The sequence below is a fragment of the Lepidochelys olivacea genome (assembly GCF_965140295.1).
Source record: "Lepidochelys olivacea isolate rLepOli2 genome assembly, chromosome: 9".
NCBI lineage: Eukaryota > Metazoa > Chordata > Testudines > Cheloniidae > Lepidochelys > Lepidochelys olivacea.
In genome coordinates, this window is record NC_140419.1 from 55,601,539 (window position 1) to 55,616,988 (window position 15,450).

The 15,450-nt window shown below is 50.3% G+C and overlaps 1 protein-coding gene across 1 annotated transcript in view; it reads right to left on the reverse strand.

Moving 5' to 3' along the window:
• Window positions 1–14,938, reverse strand: part of ANO7 (anoctamin 7) — a 29,329-nt gene extending 14,391 nt beyond the window's left edge. Inside the window, exons 1-10 of the mRNA XM_084638367.1 lie at window positions 14,668–14,938; window positions 13,961–14,036; window positions 13,177–13,349; window positions 11,898–12,005; window positions 11,361–11,497; window positions 8,705–8,762; window positions 4,389–4,499; window positions 3,869–4,034; window positions 963–1,053; window positions 143–239 (exon numbers count right to left, since the gene is read on the reverse strand). Coding sequence (XP_084494493.1) covers window positions 143–239; window positions 963–1,053; window positions 3,869–4,034; window positions 4,389–4,499; window positions 8,705–8,762; window positions 11,361–11,497; window positions 11,898–12,005; window positions 13,177–13,349; window positions 13,961–14,036; window positions 14,668–14,781 — 1,131 coding nt within the window. The 5' untranslated portion in view covers window positions 14,782–14,938. The remainder of the gene's footprint in view (window positions 1–142; window positions 240–962; window positions 1,054–3,868; window positions 4,035–4,388; window positions 4,500–8,704; window positions 8,763–11,360; window positions 11,498–11,897; window positions 12,006–13,176; window positions 13,350–13,960; window positions 14,037–14,667) is intronic.
• Window positions 14,939–15,450: the final 512 nt, after the last annotated feature.

Here is a 15,450-nt window from a genome sequence, read left to right on the forward strand (position 1 = left end):
CTCAGCCAGGCCCTGGCGCAGGAGTGAGAGCTGTGCACACCTGGGCACTCTAGCAAGCACCATCTACAGGGCAGACTGCAGGATATTCTCTCTTCCTGGCCCTCCCCTCTGGAAATTAACCACTGGGAGCCACAAACCTCACCTTGAACATACTGCAGATGCTGGAGAGCTGCCAGTGTGGGCACTCCTTGCACAGCGGGCACATCTGGTACTGATCCTCACTGTCACAGATCTCCTGCCTGGGGTAGCGGGGAGGCAGACAAAGAAAGAAATCAGGACCATGGTACATTCTTTGCTGAAGGCCACCCTTTCACACCTTTTGAGGCCTCATTCTTTCCAGTGATGAGGGACTAGCCAGGATGCCATGAGAGCCCATAAACACTGCTCCTTAAACCAGCCAGAGGGTTCTGGGGGAGCAAAGCTGCTGAGCACTTTTCTCCTGCAGGTCCCCAGGTGAGTGTGCGGCACTCAGGATCAAAGCTGGGATGTTCACATGGCAGCATAGAGCACGGGCCCTTTTCTGCCTCTCCTTGGCCTGGACAGAAACACCTCATGGAGCTTCCCCCCAACAGTTTCCACTAGTTAAAGTTTAGCCATTGCCCTGCCATGTTGGAACCTGGGCCAGACAGCAAACCCATGGTGCTGGGAGGAGCGGGTGGCCACATGCTGTGAAGACCAGGGTGACACTTCCCTGTAGGGTGTTAAGGGGACTTTGACCCCCTCGAAGTTGGGTTGTTCACCAGGAGTTTTGCTCAGAAGCCTGTGAGAAGCCAGGTTTGCTTGACAGTGAGCATGCTAGTTGAGGGTGCTGTGGCCTAGTGGACTGACCTCAGGGGAGGCAGCCAGGAATTGCTGACTTCCAGCCACCCTGGGGCTTCCCCCACATCCTCCAGGCTGCAGACAGCCAGTGGGAAAGGGAAGGAGAAGGTAGGGACAGAAAGGGGAGAAAGGCTGGCACTTACACAGGTATGTCGTTCAGCATCAGAAATATGCCTGTGATGAAAACCAGTGACCCCACAACTGCAGCAGGCAAGAGCCAACCAGTGTAGAAACCTAAAGAGAGGGAGGAGAGAAGGCCAGCCCCTCAGAGTGGGAGTCTCATTGCAAACACAGGACCTGTAGCCAACCTGCACCCTCATTGCAGCAGAAGAGCCCAATTCAGAGCCCCACATTCCAAGTGAAAACAACTGCGGAGCGAGGCATTGCATCCCAGCAGCTGAAGGAGAGTCCCCTGCCAGCCATTGTAAAGGAGGGTTCCTACCATGTTCTGCACCACATGTTCCCAGAGGTCATTTGCGGTCATTATCCTATCTACATGCGGATGAAAGGGGAGGTTAAGGGTTATCCCACCCTGGCATTGACTTCAAGAGCCTCCTGCTGGCTGTGTTGTCACCCTGAGACGTGACCTCCAGAGAGGCTGGGTTTGATAAGGGCCACAGGGCAGGACTTTCAAAGCCATTCAGTGCTGGCTCAGTTCTGCTCCCATGGAGCAGAGCTTACCCAGTGCCGAGTGGCAGTGGGAACCCCACCTTTGTGTTTAACGCACAGGGACAATGATCCATGTTAATCAAGTCTGGAGGCAGGGTGGAGTCTGTTATGCTAGCCAGCGATTACGTTCTTTGGCCATACGCCCAGCCCCCCAAGAGGCCCAGATTCCCTTTCTTGGCAGGAGAGGATGGACTACACTCTCCTTTTCTCATGTTGTGAGCGCCATGTTTCTGGCTGAGAATGGCTGAAACCCTTGATCTGGTTCAGGTGTTATCACCATGGCCTCTAAATGCCAACTAGCTGCATGTAGCGCACACACAAACGAAGGATGCCTCAACTTTTTTTCTCCCCCTTCTAGACCTATTTTTAATTAATTTTGTCTATTTCTCTCTCCTTTTTCTTCTTGTATTCCTTCCCTCCCTTCCTATTGCACCTTCTCCCTCCTCTCCTCAGTGACAAAACATAAGAACGGCCATACTGGGTCAGACCAAAAGTCCATCCAGCCCAGTATCCTGTCTACTGACAGGGGCCAATGCCAGGTGCCCCAGAGGAAGCGAACCTAACAGATAATGATTAAGTGATCTCTCTCCTGCCATCCATCTCCATCCTCTGACAAACAGAGGCTAGGGACACCATTCCTTGCCCATCCTGGCTAATAGCCATTAATGAACTTAACCGCCATGAATTTATCCAGTTCTCTTTTAAACCCTGTTATAGTCCTAGCCTTCATAACCTAAACAGTTATGTAAATATACACAGAGAAACTGGAGACCAGTTCATATTGCAAATATACAGGATCCTAAAGCTAAGGTTATCTGTTTGGCTTGGCATTCCCCTCTAGCTCTCTCCTAAACTGACAGATTGTGTTTGCAACAGAATGGGATACTTTATTAAATATTCTGATTGCAAAACATGAATTGTGCATTTGCAATAACAGCCTCCGATTTTTAAATAATAAATTAAGAGAAGGGGGGGAAATTTTCAACCCCCCTCTCCCCCCCAATAACAGCCAAAAAAAATCATTACATTTTATGGCTATCTAGAGTAAACCAAAGTAACATTAACATAACGACAGGCAGTGGAAATGGATGGTGTTCCTGGGGGAAGCCTCAGAGAAAAGCGGGGGCTTGCATGTAGATCTAGGCTCCAGCTACGAGCTCCTCTGATCAGGAGTGCCACCGCTGGGATCCCATCATGGAGAACATCTGTCCCATCTTCTCTTGATGGGCTGTGGTCAAGAGATGAGTGTCCTGGTCTATGGAGGGTTTTGTAGTTAGGACTAGGACTTGAAACTCAGCCCCACCACAGACAGGGACCAGCAAAGCATCCATTGCTCCTGCTTGATCAGTCAGCCACGTCCATTTCATGGACTCTTTCATAGAATATCAGAGTTGGAAGGGACCTCAGGAGATCTAGTCCAACCCCCTGCTCAAAGCAGGACCAATCCCCAGTTTTTGCCCCAGATCCCTGAATGGCCCCCTCAAGGATTGAACTCACAACCCTGGGTTTTGCAGGCCAATGCTCAAACCGCTGAGCTATCCCTTCTCCATCAAATGCATCCCACAGCTTGGACACGACAGGAAGGGCTTCTGGCCATGGGAGCTTTCAGGCTGCTGCTCTGTGCAAGAGGGACAGCTTTCCTTGCCTGGGATACGGCAGACAATCCCAGTACAAGGTAAACACACACACCCTAAGCTAACTTCTCTCTAACAAGCCACAGTAGGAAAGGGGCAAAAAGGATGATTAGGGAAAAATGGCAATCTGAGAAGAATCCTCCCTACTCCTCTGGCAATGACACCCATGCACCTGATGTAAAGGGTGCTCCTTACTACAGTACAGCCTGTCCTTGGTCTGCACTGGTGAAGCAAATCACTCTGCTTACTCAAGCAATTGATATTCTCTGCGCCGATCCCAGCATTCCCTTCAGCAGAACACAAGGAGGCCGACGCTCCAGGGAAGCATTAGCCCTTTCTGGAGAAGGTACTAGGTTAGGGCAGAGCTGGGTGCCACAGGAGGTGGTTGAAGAAGCAGTAAGGAGCAGGACAGAATAATGCATACTGGTGCTGGTGGTGCCCTTCCACTGCTGGCTAGAACCCATCCCCTTTGTGCAGCATGGCTGCAGGAGGCATTATTCTTCACCAAGCGTGATTTCTAAGAGATTGGACGGTCTCATCTCCTGATCAGTGAGGCTGCAGTTCCTTTTCCAGTGGGCATGAGGTACACACAGCTATTGCAGCTCAGGAATTGGTCGGAGACAGAGGTGCAGGCTCAAGGCTAAAGAGAATGGGGCAGAAGATCCAGGGCTGCATATTGACAGGTCTGGTTGGGGCCAGGGATGAAGGTAAGTTGTTGGGAGGGCTCTGAAGAGCATTGTACTCACCCAGCCAGGCAAAGTAGAGTGCGATCTTCTCTCCGAAGTACCTGCGGATGTGATCCAGTGGCTGGTATCTGTTCCATTTCCGCCACCTTGCCCAGTACTGGAAGAGGACCTGGCGCTCGGTCAGGTTCTCAGGGGCCAGCCTGTCAGCAGGTACCGCAAAGGGACCCTGCAGGGGAGAAGCAGGGAGGTTCCGACTTAGGCTGGTGAAAGCATTACAGCCGCCCATGCAGAGCAGAGCACCTGGCTGGACTGGGGAGAGGGGCTTAACAAAAGCCCCCTGCCTCTCCAGCTCCCCACAGCCAAGCTCCCCCACCCCCAGTTACCTCTGCATTCTTTCAGAAAGGCTGAATAAGGAGCTTTTTGAACAGTCTGGCCCCCTCCTGGGCAGAGGCCATGCAAGTGCTCTGTCTTGGCCAGAACTCCCTGCTGCCCCTGAGCTGGAGATCAGGACATGACCAAAGTCCAGTCTGGCTGAGGTAACAGGGAACTGGTGCTGGAAAGAGACCGTCTCCTGACCTACCTCATGCAGGGGGAATGCAGCTGCAAAGACATCCTCGCTCAGCAGCCGATCCACCCCAACCTCCCCCTGCTTCAAGTGGCCATATGGCGTCGTGGCCAGGATCTCGTACAGCTGGGGGAAGCAAAGAGGTGGTAACTAGCCACTGTCACACTGTCAAAAGATACAGCGAGAACCCCGTGATCTCTCTCTAAGCACCGACACCATGCTCCGCACTGCGCTACGGAGACCCGTGCCTCAAAGGTTCTCAGTCAGCAACCACCGTTCAACCCTTTCGAGGGGGAAAAGGAGAATTTGGGTGGAAAGAGACTCAACAAGTTCAAATAAATTCAGGTACAGGAAGTTGATTTTTGCCACCAATTTCAAGCCTGACTCTCATAGGCATTGTAACATTCCCTTCCCTGGACATGGAAAACGGAGAGAGAAGGGTTGGTTTTTAGTCAGCCTCTTTAAACTTTGCGTGTATTAAAATCTATTTAACTCCAATTGCCAGTGAACACTTGGAAGAAAAATTGTCTGGTACAAGTGCTGGAGGAACTGACTAGGGGCCGTGCTCCTCTTGACCTGCTGCTTACAAATAGGGAAGAATTGGTAGGGGAAGTAGAAGTGGGTGGCAACTTGGACAGCAGTGACCATGAGATGGTTGAGTTCAGGATTCTGAAAAAAGGAAGAAAGGAGAGTGGCAAAATACGGACCCTGAACTTCAGAAAAACAGACTCCCTTAGGGAACTGATGGGCAGGATCCCCTGGGATGCTAATATGAGGGGGCAAGGAATCCAGGAGAGCTGGCTGCATTTTAAAAAAGCCTTATTGAGGGCGCAGCAACAAACGCTGGATGAATGGACTATAAGGTGGATAGAAAGTTGGCTAGATTGTCGGGCTCAACGGATAGTGATCAATGGCTCCATGTCTAGTTGGCAGCCGGTATCAAGTGGAGTGCCCCAAGGGTCAGTCTTGGGGCCGGTGTTGTTCAATATCTTCATAAATGATCTGGAGGATGGTGTGGATTACACCCTCATCAAGTTTGCAGATGACACTAAACTGGGAGGAGAGGTAGATATGCTGGAGGACAGGGATAGGATACAGAGGGACCTAGACAAATTAGAGGATTGGGCCAAAAGAAATCTGATGAGGTTCAACAAGGACAAGTGCAGAGTCCTGCACTTAGGACAGAAGAATCCCATGCACCGCTACAGACTAGGGACCGAATGGCTCGGCAGCAGAAAAGGACCTAGGGGTTACAGTGGACGAGAAGCTGGATATGAGTCAACAGTGTGCCCTTGTTGCCAAGAAGGCCAATGGCATTTTGGGATGTATATGTAGGGGCATTGCCAGCAGATCGAGGGACGTGATCGTCCCCCTCTATTCGACATTGGTGAGGCCTCATCTGGAGTACTGTGTCCAGTTTTGGGCCCCACACTACAAGAAGGATGTGGAAACATTGGAAAGAGTCCAGCAGAGGGCAACAAAAATGATTAGGGGACTGGAACACATGACTTATGAGGAGAGGCTGAGGGAACTGGGATTGTTTAGTCTGCAGAAATGAAGAATGAGGGGGGATTTGATAGCTGCTTTCAACTACCTGAAAGGGGGTTCCAAAGAGGATGGATCTAGACTGTTCTCAGTGGTAGCTGATGACAGAACAAGGAGTAATGGTCTCAAGTTGCAGTGGGGGAGGTTTAGGTTGGATATTAGGAAAAACTTTTTCACTAGGACGGTGGTGAAACACTGGAATGTGTTACCTAGGGAGGTGGTGGAATCTCCTTCCTTAGATATTTTTAAGGTCAGGCTTGACGAAGCCCTGGCTGGGATGATTTAGTTGGGGATTGGTCCTGCTTTGAGCAGAGGGTTGGATTAGATGACCTCCTGAGGTCCCTTCCAACCCTGATATTCTATGATTCTAGGATTCTATGAAACCATCCCGAAGTACAGAAAGAATAGCAAATATGGCAGGCGACCAGGTTGGCTTAACAATGAAATCTTTGGTCAGCTTAAACTCAAAAAGGAAGCTTACAAAAAGTGGAGATTTGGACAGATATCTAGGGAGGAGTATAAAAATATTGCTAGAGCATGCAGGGTTGTAATCAGGAAGGCCAAGGCACAACTGGAGTTACATCTAGCAAAGTAATGTGAAGGGTAACAAGAAGGGTTTCTTCAGGTATGTTAGCAACAAGAAGGTGGTCAGGGAAAGTGTGCAACCCTTACAGAATGGGGGAGGCAACAGTGACAGATGATATGGAAAAAGCTGAAGTACTCAATGCTTTTTTGCCTCGGTCTTCACAGACAAGGGCAGCTCCCAGACTGCTGCACTGGGTAACACCATATGGGGAGTAGGTGAGCAGCCCTCAGTGGTGAAAGAACAGGTTAAGGACTATTTAGAAAAGCTGGACATGCACAAGTCCATGCAATGCATCCAAGGGTGCTGAGGGAGTTGGCTGATGTGATTGCAGAGCCATTAGCCACTGTTTTTGAAAATTCGTGGTGATCAGGGGAGGTCCTGGATGATTGGAAAAATGCAAATATAGTGCCCATATTTAAAAAAAGAGAACCCAGGGAACTACAGCCTCACTTCGGTCCCTGGCAAAATCATGGAGCAGGTCCTTAAGTAATCCATTTTGAAGTACTTGGAGAGGAAGGTGATCAGGAACAGGCAACATGGATTCACCAAGGGCAAGTCATGCCTGACCAACCTGATTACCTTCTATGATGAGATGACTGGCTCTGTGGATATGGGGAAAGCGGTGGATGTGATATATCTTGACTTTAGCAAAGCTTTTATATACGGTCTCCCACAGTATTCTTGCCAGCAAGTTAAAAAAGTATGGATTGGATGAATGGACTACAAGGTGGATAGAAAGCTGGCTAGATTGTCGGGCTCAACGGGTAGCAATCAACGGCTCGATGTCTAGTTGGCAGCCGGTATCAAGCGGAGCGCCCCAGGGGTCGGTTCTGGGGCCGGTTTTGTTCAACATCTTTATTAATGATCAGGATGATGGGATTAATTGCACCCTCAGCAAATTCGCAGATGACACTAAGCAGGGGTGGAGAGGTAGATATGCTGGAGGGTAGGGATAGGGTCCAGAGTGACCTAGACAAATTGGAGGACTGGGCCAAAAGAAATCTGATGAGGTTCAACAAGGACAAGTGCAGAGTTCTGCACTTAGGAAGGAAGAATCCCATGCACTGCTACAGGCTGGGGACCGAATGGCTAAGCAGCAGTTCTGAAGAAAAGGAGCTGGGGACTACAGTGGACGAGAAGCTGGATATGAGTCAGCAGCGTGCCCTAGTTGCCAAGAAGACCAATGGCATATTGGGCTGTATTAGTAGGAGCCTTGCCCGCAGATTGAGGGAAGTGATTATTCCCCTCTATTTGGCACTGGTGAGGCCACACCTGGAGTATTGCGTCCAGTTTTGGTCCCCCCACTACAGAAGGGATGTGGCAGGACACAACCAGCATGTTCAGTGACTGAGAGACTTGCAGGAGCTGAGAGAGGCAGGATGGTCCAGTAGTTAGGGCAGTAGTCTAGGACTTGTGAGACCTGGTCCTGTTCCACCACAGACTGTGTGTGTGAACTTGGGCAAGTCACCTAGTCTTTCTGTGCCTCAGTTCCCCACCTGTAAATGGCGATAATAGCTCTGCCCTGCCTCATAAGCTTTAAAGGTTGTGAGGTGCTCAGATACAATGAAAGAGGGAGACCCTCTAAGTCCCTAAAATAGATAGCTGATTCCCCACTACCTTGCGCAGTGCAGCCATTCACACTTGTGCAAGGTGGGCATACCATGCTACCACCTGGGCAGCAGAGCAGAGACATCTGATTTGGTAACATTTTACACCCACTTTGCACACGAGTAAGTGACCGTCTTTCTTTAGACTGATCAGGATCTGGGATGTGCCTAGTGCCCAAACAGCCAGGGTCACAAGCCTACTCGTTACTCAAGCTACCCCCTAAACTGAGCCTTCCCTCTGCTTAAATGTCAACCTCCCTAGAGGCCACCATACTTGCCCCCAACCTAAGCCCATGCCTCCCTGGAAGGCCTGCACCGTCCAGATTCAAGTGGGGCCTTCTCCATGACACCCACCTCTCCTCCTAGCCCAAACCCAAGCCTCGCCAGCGTCCCAAACTTGCTGCACCCAAAGCCTTCCCCCTGCGTGGCCCTTTCTGCCCAGGCCAGAACACTCGAGCCCTTCCCAGCTGGGCTGACACAAAAGCAATGAATTAGCATGTAAAGAACCAGAAGCCAAGAAGGAAGGGCACATCTCAGCCCCAGGCCCTGCGGGACCTCTCCCTCCCCAGGAGACCCCTGGACTGGCTACTCACTATCCTGTGCCGCTGCGTGCTGCTGAAGAAGGTGTCTTGCTCATTGCTCCCTAGGAACCTGCAATCACATACACCAGAACCATGATGGGAACATGCCCCCAAAAGTGCAACCCACAGGACGAGCCATCCTGTTTCCTCTCCCCAAGCCCAGGGCCATCCACTTCCCCACCCCATTTTGCCACAGGTAAAGCCCTGCACCTCACCCATCCAACCGAGGACAGCACCTCCCTGCCCCTGCCAGCCCAGCTGCAAAGAGAAGGCACTTGCAGGGGCAGTTCCAACAGCAGGTCACCTCCTTGGCTTCACCCATCAGCTCAGAGGGGCAGCCTATAGAGTCACTCTCCCGGGGTAGTCCCCTCACAGCAGCCTTGCTTTGCTGATCGTCAACCTACCCACCTCATCCGACCCTGTGTGCAGACATGGCTCCTCCTCCCTATAGGTACCCTGTGCCCCGCCAAGTGGTGGTATTTAATTCTTATCCCTTTATTGCTCCGATAGCTTCGGCAGTGCACTAGGGGTCTCAGGGACACTGACACCAATGTGCTTCCTGCCCTGAAGAGTTTATGATCTAGGCAAACAACGTGCACAGGCAGCTGCCTGGATGAGCACTCCAGCAGGTGGTGTAACAGGCTTCCCTGTGGGTGCTCTGCAGGCCTGTTAGACAGGGAGTGGGAGAAGAGGTCTCCTCTCAGAGCCACTTATAGATTCATAGATATTTAGGTCAGAAGGGACCATTATGATCATCTAGTCTGACCTCCTGCACAACGCAGGCCACAGAATCTCACCCATCCACTCCTGCGAAAAACCTCACACCTATATCTGTGCTATTGAAGTCCTCAAATCGTAGTTTAAAGACTTCAAGGAGCAGAGAATCCTCCAGCAAGTGACCCGTGCCCCGTGCTACAGAGGAAGGCGAAAAACCTCCAGGGCCTCTTCCAATCTGCTCTGGAGGAAAATTCCTTCCCGACCCCCAATATGGTGATCAGCTAAACCCTGAGCATATGGGCAAGATTCATCAGCCAGATACTACAGAAAATTCTTTCGTGGGTAACTCGGATCCCACCCCATCTAATATCCCATCACAGGCCATTGGGCCTATTTACCATGAATATTTAATTACCAAAACCATGTTATCCCATCATACCATCTCCTCCATAAACTTATCGAGTTTAATCTTAAAGCCAGATAGGTCTTTTGCCCCCACTGCTTCCCTTGGAAGGCTATTCCAAAACTTCACTCCTCTGATGGTTAAAAACCTTTGTCTAATTTCTAGTCTAAATTTCCTGGTGGCCAGTTTATATCCATTTGTTCTTCTGTCCACATTGGTACTGAGCTTAAATGATTCCTCTCCCTCTCCGGTATTTATCCGTCTGATATATTTATAGAGAGCAATCATATCTCCCCTCAACCTTCTTTTAGTTAGGCTAAACAAGTGAAGCTCCTTGAGTCTCCTTTCATAAGCCAAGTTCTCCATTCCTTGGATCATCCTAGGAGCCCTTCTCTGTACCTGTTCCAGTTTGAATTCATCCTTCTTAAACATGGGAGACCAGAACTGCACACAGTATTCCAGGTGAGGTCTCACCAGTGCCTTGTATAACGGTACGAAAACCTCCTTATCCCTACTGGAAATACCTCTCCTGATGCATCCCAAGACTGCATTAGCTTTTTTCATGGCCATATCACATTGGCGGCTCATAACCATCCTATGATCAACCAATACTCCAAGGTCCTTTTCCTCCTCCGTTACTTCTAATTGATGCGTCCCTAGCTTATAACTAAAATTCTTGTTATTAATCCCTGAATGCATGACCTTACACTTTTCACTATTAAATTTCATCCTATTACTATTACTCCAGTTTACAAGGTCATCCAGATCCTCCTGTAGGATATCCCTGTCCTTCTCTAAATTGGCAATACCTCCCAGCTTTGTATCATCTGCAAACTTTATTAGCACACTCCCACTTTTTGTGCTGAGGTCAGTAATAAAAAGATTAAATAAGATTCGTCCCAAAACCGATCCTTGAGGAACTCCACTGGTAACCTCCCTCCAGCCTGACAGTTCACCTTTCAGTAGGACCCGTTGTAGTCTCCCCTTTAACCAATTCCTTATCCACCTTTCAATTTTCTTATTGATCCCCATCTTATCCAATTTAACTAATAATTCCCCAGGTGGTACGGTATCAAACGCCTTACTGAAATCTAGCTAAATTAGATCCACTGCATTTCCTTTGTCTAAAAAATCTGTTACTTTCTCAAAGAAGGAGGAGATCAGGTTGGTTTGGCACGATCTACCTTTTGTAAAACCATGTTGTATTTTGTCCCATTTACCATTGACTTCAATGTCCTTAACTACCTTCTCCTTCAAAATTTTTTCCAAGACCATGCATACTACAGATGTCAAACTAACAGGCCTATAATTACCCGGATCATCTTTTTTCCCTTTCTTAAAGATAGGAACTATGTTAGCAATTCTCCAATCATACGGGTACAACCCCTGAGTTTACAGATTCATTAAAATTCACTTGGGTAACTGTCTGTCCGACAGCCCTTGCCCTCAGGGAGACAGCAGGAAGCTCATTCCAGATGGGAAAGAGGAAAGGTGATCAGCACAAGGAAGCAGGAGTGAATGCGTTCTACAGGCCCCCCGGGCTCTTACCATGTTAACTTGTTCACCTTGAAGTGACAAGTGTAGTAGTCCAGGGGCATGTTTGGAACCTCCTCACTCAGCAGGCTGGGGACACCCAGCCTCTTCACCACTCTGTCAGACCAGTTTGAAGCCTGATTCGGCAGGGCCTGGGCACAAGCAAGAGGAAAAGGCTCAGGAGGAGGACAACAGCAGCAGCATGGTGCCGAGTCAGCATCCGGGGACAGAGGAGGGTGGAGGAAGAGACGAGTGCCCCAGCTGCATGCACAATGACACGAGAGGCTGGGAGCACTGGCATGTGAAAGAGGGTGAGTGGGGAAGCACTGAAGGGATAAGGAAGCTCCTCCCGGGCGACCTCCGGCGCCTGCCCCCCCCAGCGCATACACCAATCAGACAGCGCGGAGATACCTCCCCCACAACTCCCCCCCCCCACTGTGACACATGGGAGCAGTGGGATGGCTTCACCCTGGCAACTAGGAGTTCCTCATTTCCTGCAGGGGTGAACTGGGCCCTAGAGGGAAGAGGAACGAGTCTCGGAAAGACCCTCACCTGCAGGGGGAGCCTCAGCCGGAGATCCTCTGCGTAATAACACAGCACGCTCCAGGGAGCGTTCAGCAGCACATAGTGCACCACCTTCTTCTCATCCTGGACCGCATGCTGGGAGAGGAGAGGGAAAGATGGCATTAGCCACCTGTTGTACTCAGGCCTGGCGTTTATAGGCTGGATCCTCCGCTGCGGTGAATCAACAAGGCTCCCTTGAAATTGAGGCTGCTATGTTGATTCATAGCAGCAAGCAGCCAGCCATGCAGAGCTCACCCTGGCTGTGCCATTCCTAAGCATCTACAGAGGGGGATGTCTACACTGCAAAGAAAAACCCACGGCAGAGCTCAGGCTCACATGATGAGGCTAAAAATAGTGTAGATGTTCCCCCCGCAGCTCTGCCTCGTTCCCAGTAGGCTGAAATGCCCACTGCCGCCCTGGCCCACTGACTGGGGAGGGGGCCATTTTGGAACTGGGTAAAGTTCTGGCCCCAGGCTCCATCCACTCTGTGGTACTCTGGCAGTGAAAAGGGGTGGGAGATCTGCCTCAAGAGGCACCACCTGTTATCCCTAATGACAGATAAATGGTGTGGCAGGTGCGGGCAGGCTAGGCTATGCTGGGGGCTCTATGGGCCCCTGACCAGGTTCAGGATAAGGAAGTGGGAAGGTGGTTTACAGACATTAGTCATTTGTGTCACTTAATGCTCTGCTGGAAGGTGTGCAGATACCATGGTGATGGTATCTAACATTACACAATAGAAAGGTACCTTTGCCCTCCTCCTGTGCCAATCACAGCTCAGCTGGCCCAGGGGACCATGCCTATAACATGGACCCTTAGCTCTAACATGCTGCATCATACACAGGGCCCTGTTTCTACATGAACTAGGTTTCCTCTGCAGGGTAAGTGATGCAGAGTAGACTGACCATGTGTCCTGGCTCCAGTGGGGGAAGAAGGCTCAATTTATCACCACATGCTGGCAGGCTGCCTGTGTTGCTGACAGATGGCTGCATTTCCAGCCTCCTCCTCAGACTGCCCAGCTAGCTGGCCCTTTGCTTTCCTTTCCCCTCTGAGAGAAGCCAGGACCAAGCCAAGGTGGACAATGAGTTCCCCTTTCTGGAGGGGGTGACCCCGACGCATCCAGATGTAGATTACTGGGCTGAGGGGGAAAGACCAGGACCCAGTGAACAAAGCAACTCTTCCCCCCAGGACAGAGGGCCCTGCAGAGCTAGGCTAGTGCGCTGGTACACAGGGACGATGCCTGCCTGGGCACCAGAAAGGACCCAGCTACCTTTTCTATACAGATTCCAGCAGCCTGGAGCTTGTTCAGAAACTTCTTCCGCCAAGTCCTGCGGACATCGACAGCTCTTCCCCACCGGGGTACCTTGCTCTCAGCACTGGTTCCTTCACTCTGTCCCTCCTGCTCCTGAGTCTTAGGGTCTGCTTCCCATACCAGGACGAAGTCTGGGACAAGAAGAGACAGCTTGTGTCCACATCACAGAAAATGGACACTGCAAGGCACATGGGGGCAAAGCTCTTCAAAACCACCCAGCTCATGCACATCTATTGCTTCATCTGCTTCTCCATCCACTCCTGCCCAGTGCCCAGCTGATTCTTGTCACAGGGCTAAATCTTGGTGGAGTAAGACGAGCAGCCTGCAGAAACGGGCATGTGCAGAGAGGAGCAGGCTGGGGATTATAAACCTAAGAGCCCTGCCGTTTATGGAATGAGTCTACCACATGTGGCTACAGGAAGAGGTACTTTCTTACTGCAGCCACAAGGACCAGGGGTCCTGAGACAAACCAGGACAGTCAAGCTAGACAGGGGCCTAGTGGACTCCAGATATGCCTAACAGAACTACTTCAACCAGCAGAACCCATTCAGTTCTGCCCTGTCCGTGGGGACTGGCGGGCACATCCCAACCCAAGGGTGTGCGCGGTGTTGAGAGCAGGGCTAAGGACTTCACCCCTTATTTACAGGTTTCCTTCTATAAAATAAGTAAATAAATAGAAAGGCCACCAACCTCAAAACCACCTCCCCCAACATCACCATTTCTCCCTGCACTGTGCCCTCACCTATCCTGGTGCGTCCATCACTGAAGACATTTGCAGTGCTCTGAGGAACATGGGTCACTTGACTTGGTTTGCTCAGCTAGAAAAAAAGCATTAACTCATAAGAGGCTTGGGCTTGCATCCGCATCAGCCCTGCAGAATGCTGACAGGAACTAGCAAAAGGAAGGGAAGGTGCTGCTGGCGTCATGCAGTCCCCACCAGGATTCCAGGAGCAAGTGTGACCCCACCGGGGTGCTAGCTAGGACTTATCTAAACTCTCATCTGTAAAGAAGGCAATGGGCTACAGGGCTGCCCTCTTACAGTGGGCATATGCCACTACCACGGTAATACGAAATAAGTCATGTGCATACAGTGGGAACTGCTGTTTGCAAACCAGTCTCAGTGCATTTAGTGACTGCCAGGAGACAGGGCCCACAAACAATGGCCAGCCAGCCTCACCCAGTTTGGAAGTGGGTGGCTCTCTATGCAAGCTTGTCCATTGCTTGGAGCAGCTGATCTCCCTGAGCACCCTCTCCTTCATCTTTCCTTTGGATGCAGGCACCCCTGGTGTTGCTCCACACCCCCCGCCCCCTTCAACAGGAACAGGAGCTGTGCTCCCCAGATAGCTCCCTAGTCATCCCCCATGTGGCAGGAGGTGATGGGCGCAGACTGACCCGCCCTTTCCCCTCACTGCTCTAAATATCCACCCACAGTAGATTTTATATGCCTACCTCTGAGATTTCAATAGGATCCTGGCTCAGACTCCCGTAATAAGGCCCTTTGGCATTTTGGTCTTCACCCATCAGGTTGGCATGATCATCTGCTTTGATCTTTTTTCGCTGCATCTTGATCCTTCATGCCACCAGCACCTTCTGCTGTTTAGGAACAAATCAGCAAGATGTGAGTGCAGCATGGACGGGCCAAAGCTCCCTCTCATAGGAGGCAGCAGACCAGGCCTTACAATGTTTGGGGTCCCAACTTGCCGGGAGAGATCAAGACACGGGCTGCCTCACTTTCTGGTCCTGATGGTAGAGGTACAGGAGTGCTCTAGTGGTGAGCTGCTTCTTTCCTCTCCTGTTCTGCTGTGGTACATTATAAATGTCTTTTGTTACCTTGCTTGACAGTTATTCACTATGTATAAGACTTACCTGATGCATTTTGTTTTAAATAAATGTAGGAGTTTTATTAAAAGATATCAAGGGACATCTATGAGAGCAGGATTGCTAGCAGCGAGAATTTAGGTTGAGACCCTGGACAAACGAATTATTACCTTTTGTATCAGAGTGGTTTAAGTGAACACATTCATGCATTACAAGGATATGTGAGCTTTCTTCAATTGTTTATCAAGAAGCCATTCAGGAGAGGCTGGGAAAGGTTTTAGGAAGAAGCTCTGCAGTGAAGCAAAAAGAGAGATGAAGTAGCTTTAGGGACAATTTAGGGACTAGATGACCTTCTGGGGTCCCTTCCAACCCTGATATTCTATGATTCTATGAATTAAGTGCCTCGTTCCATGT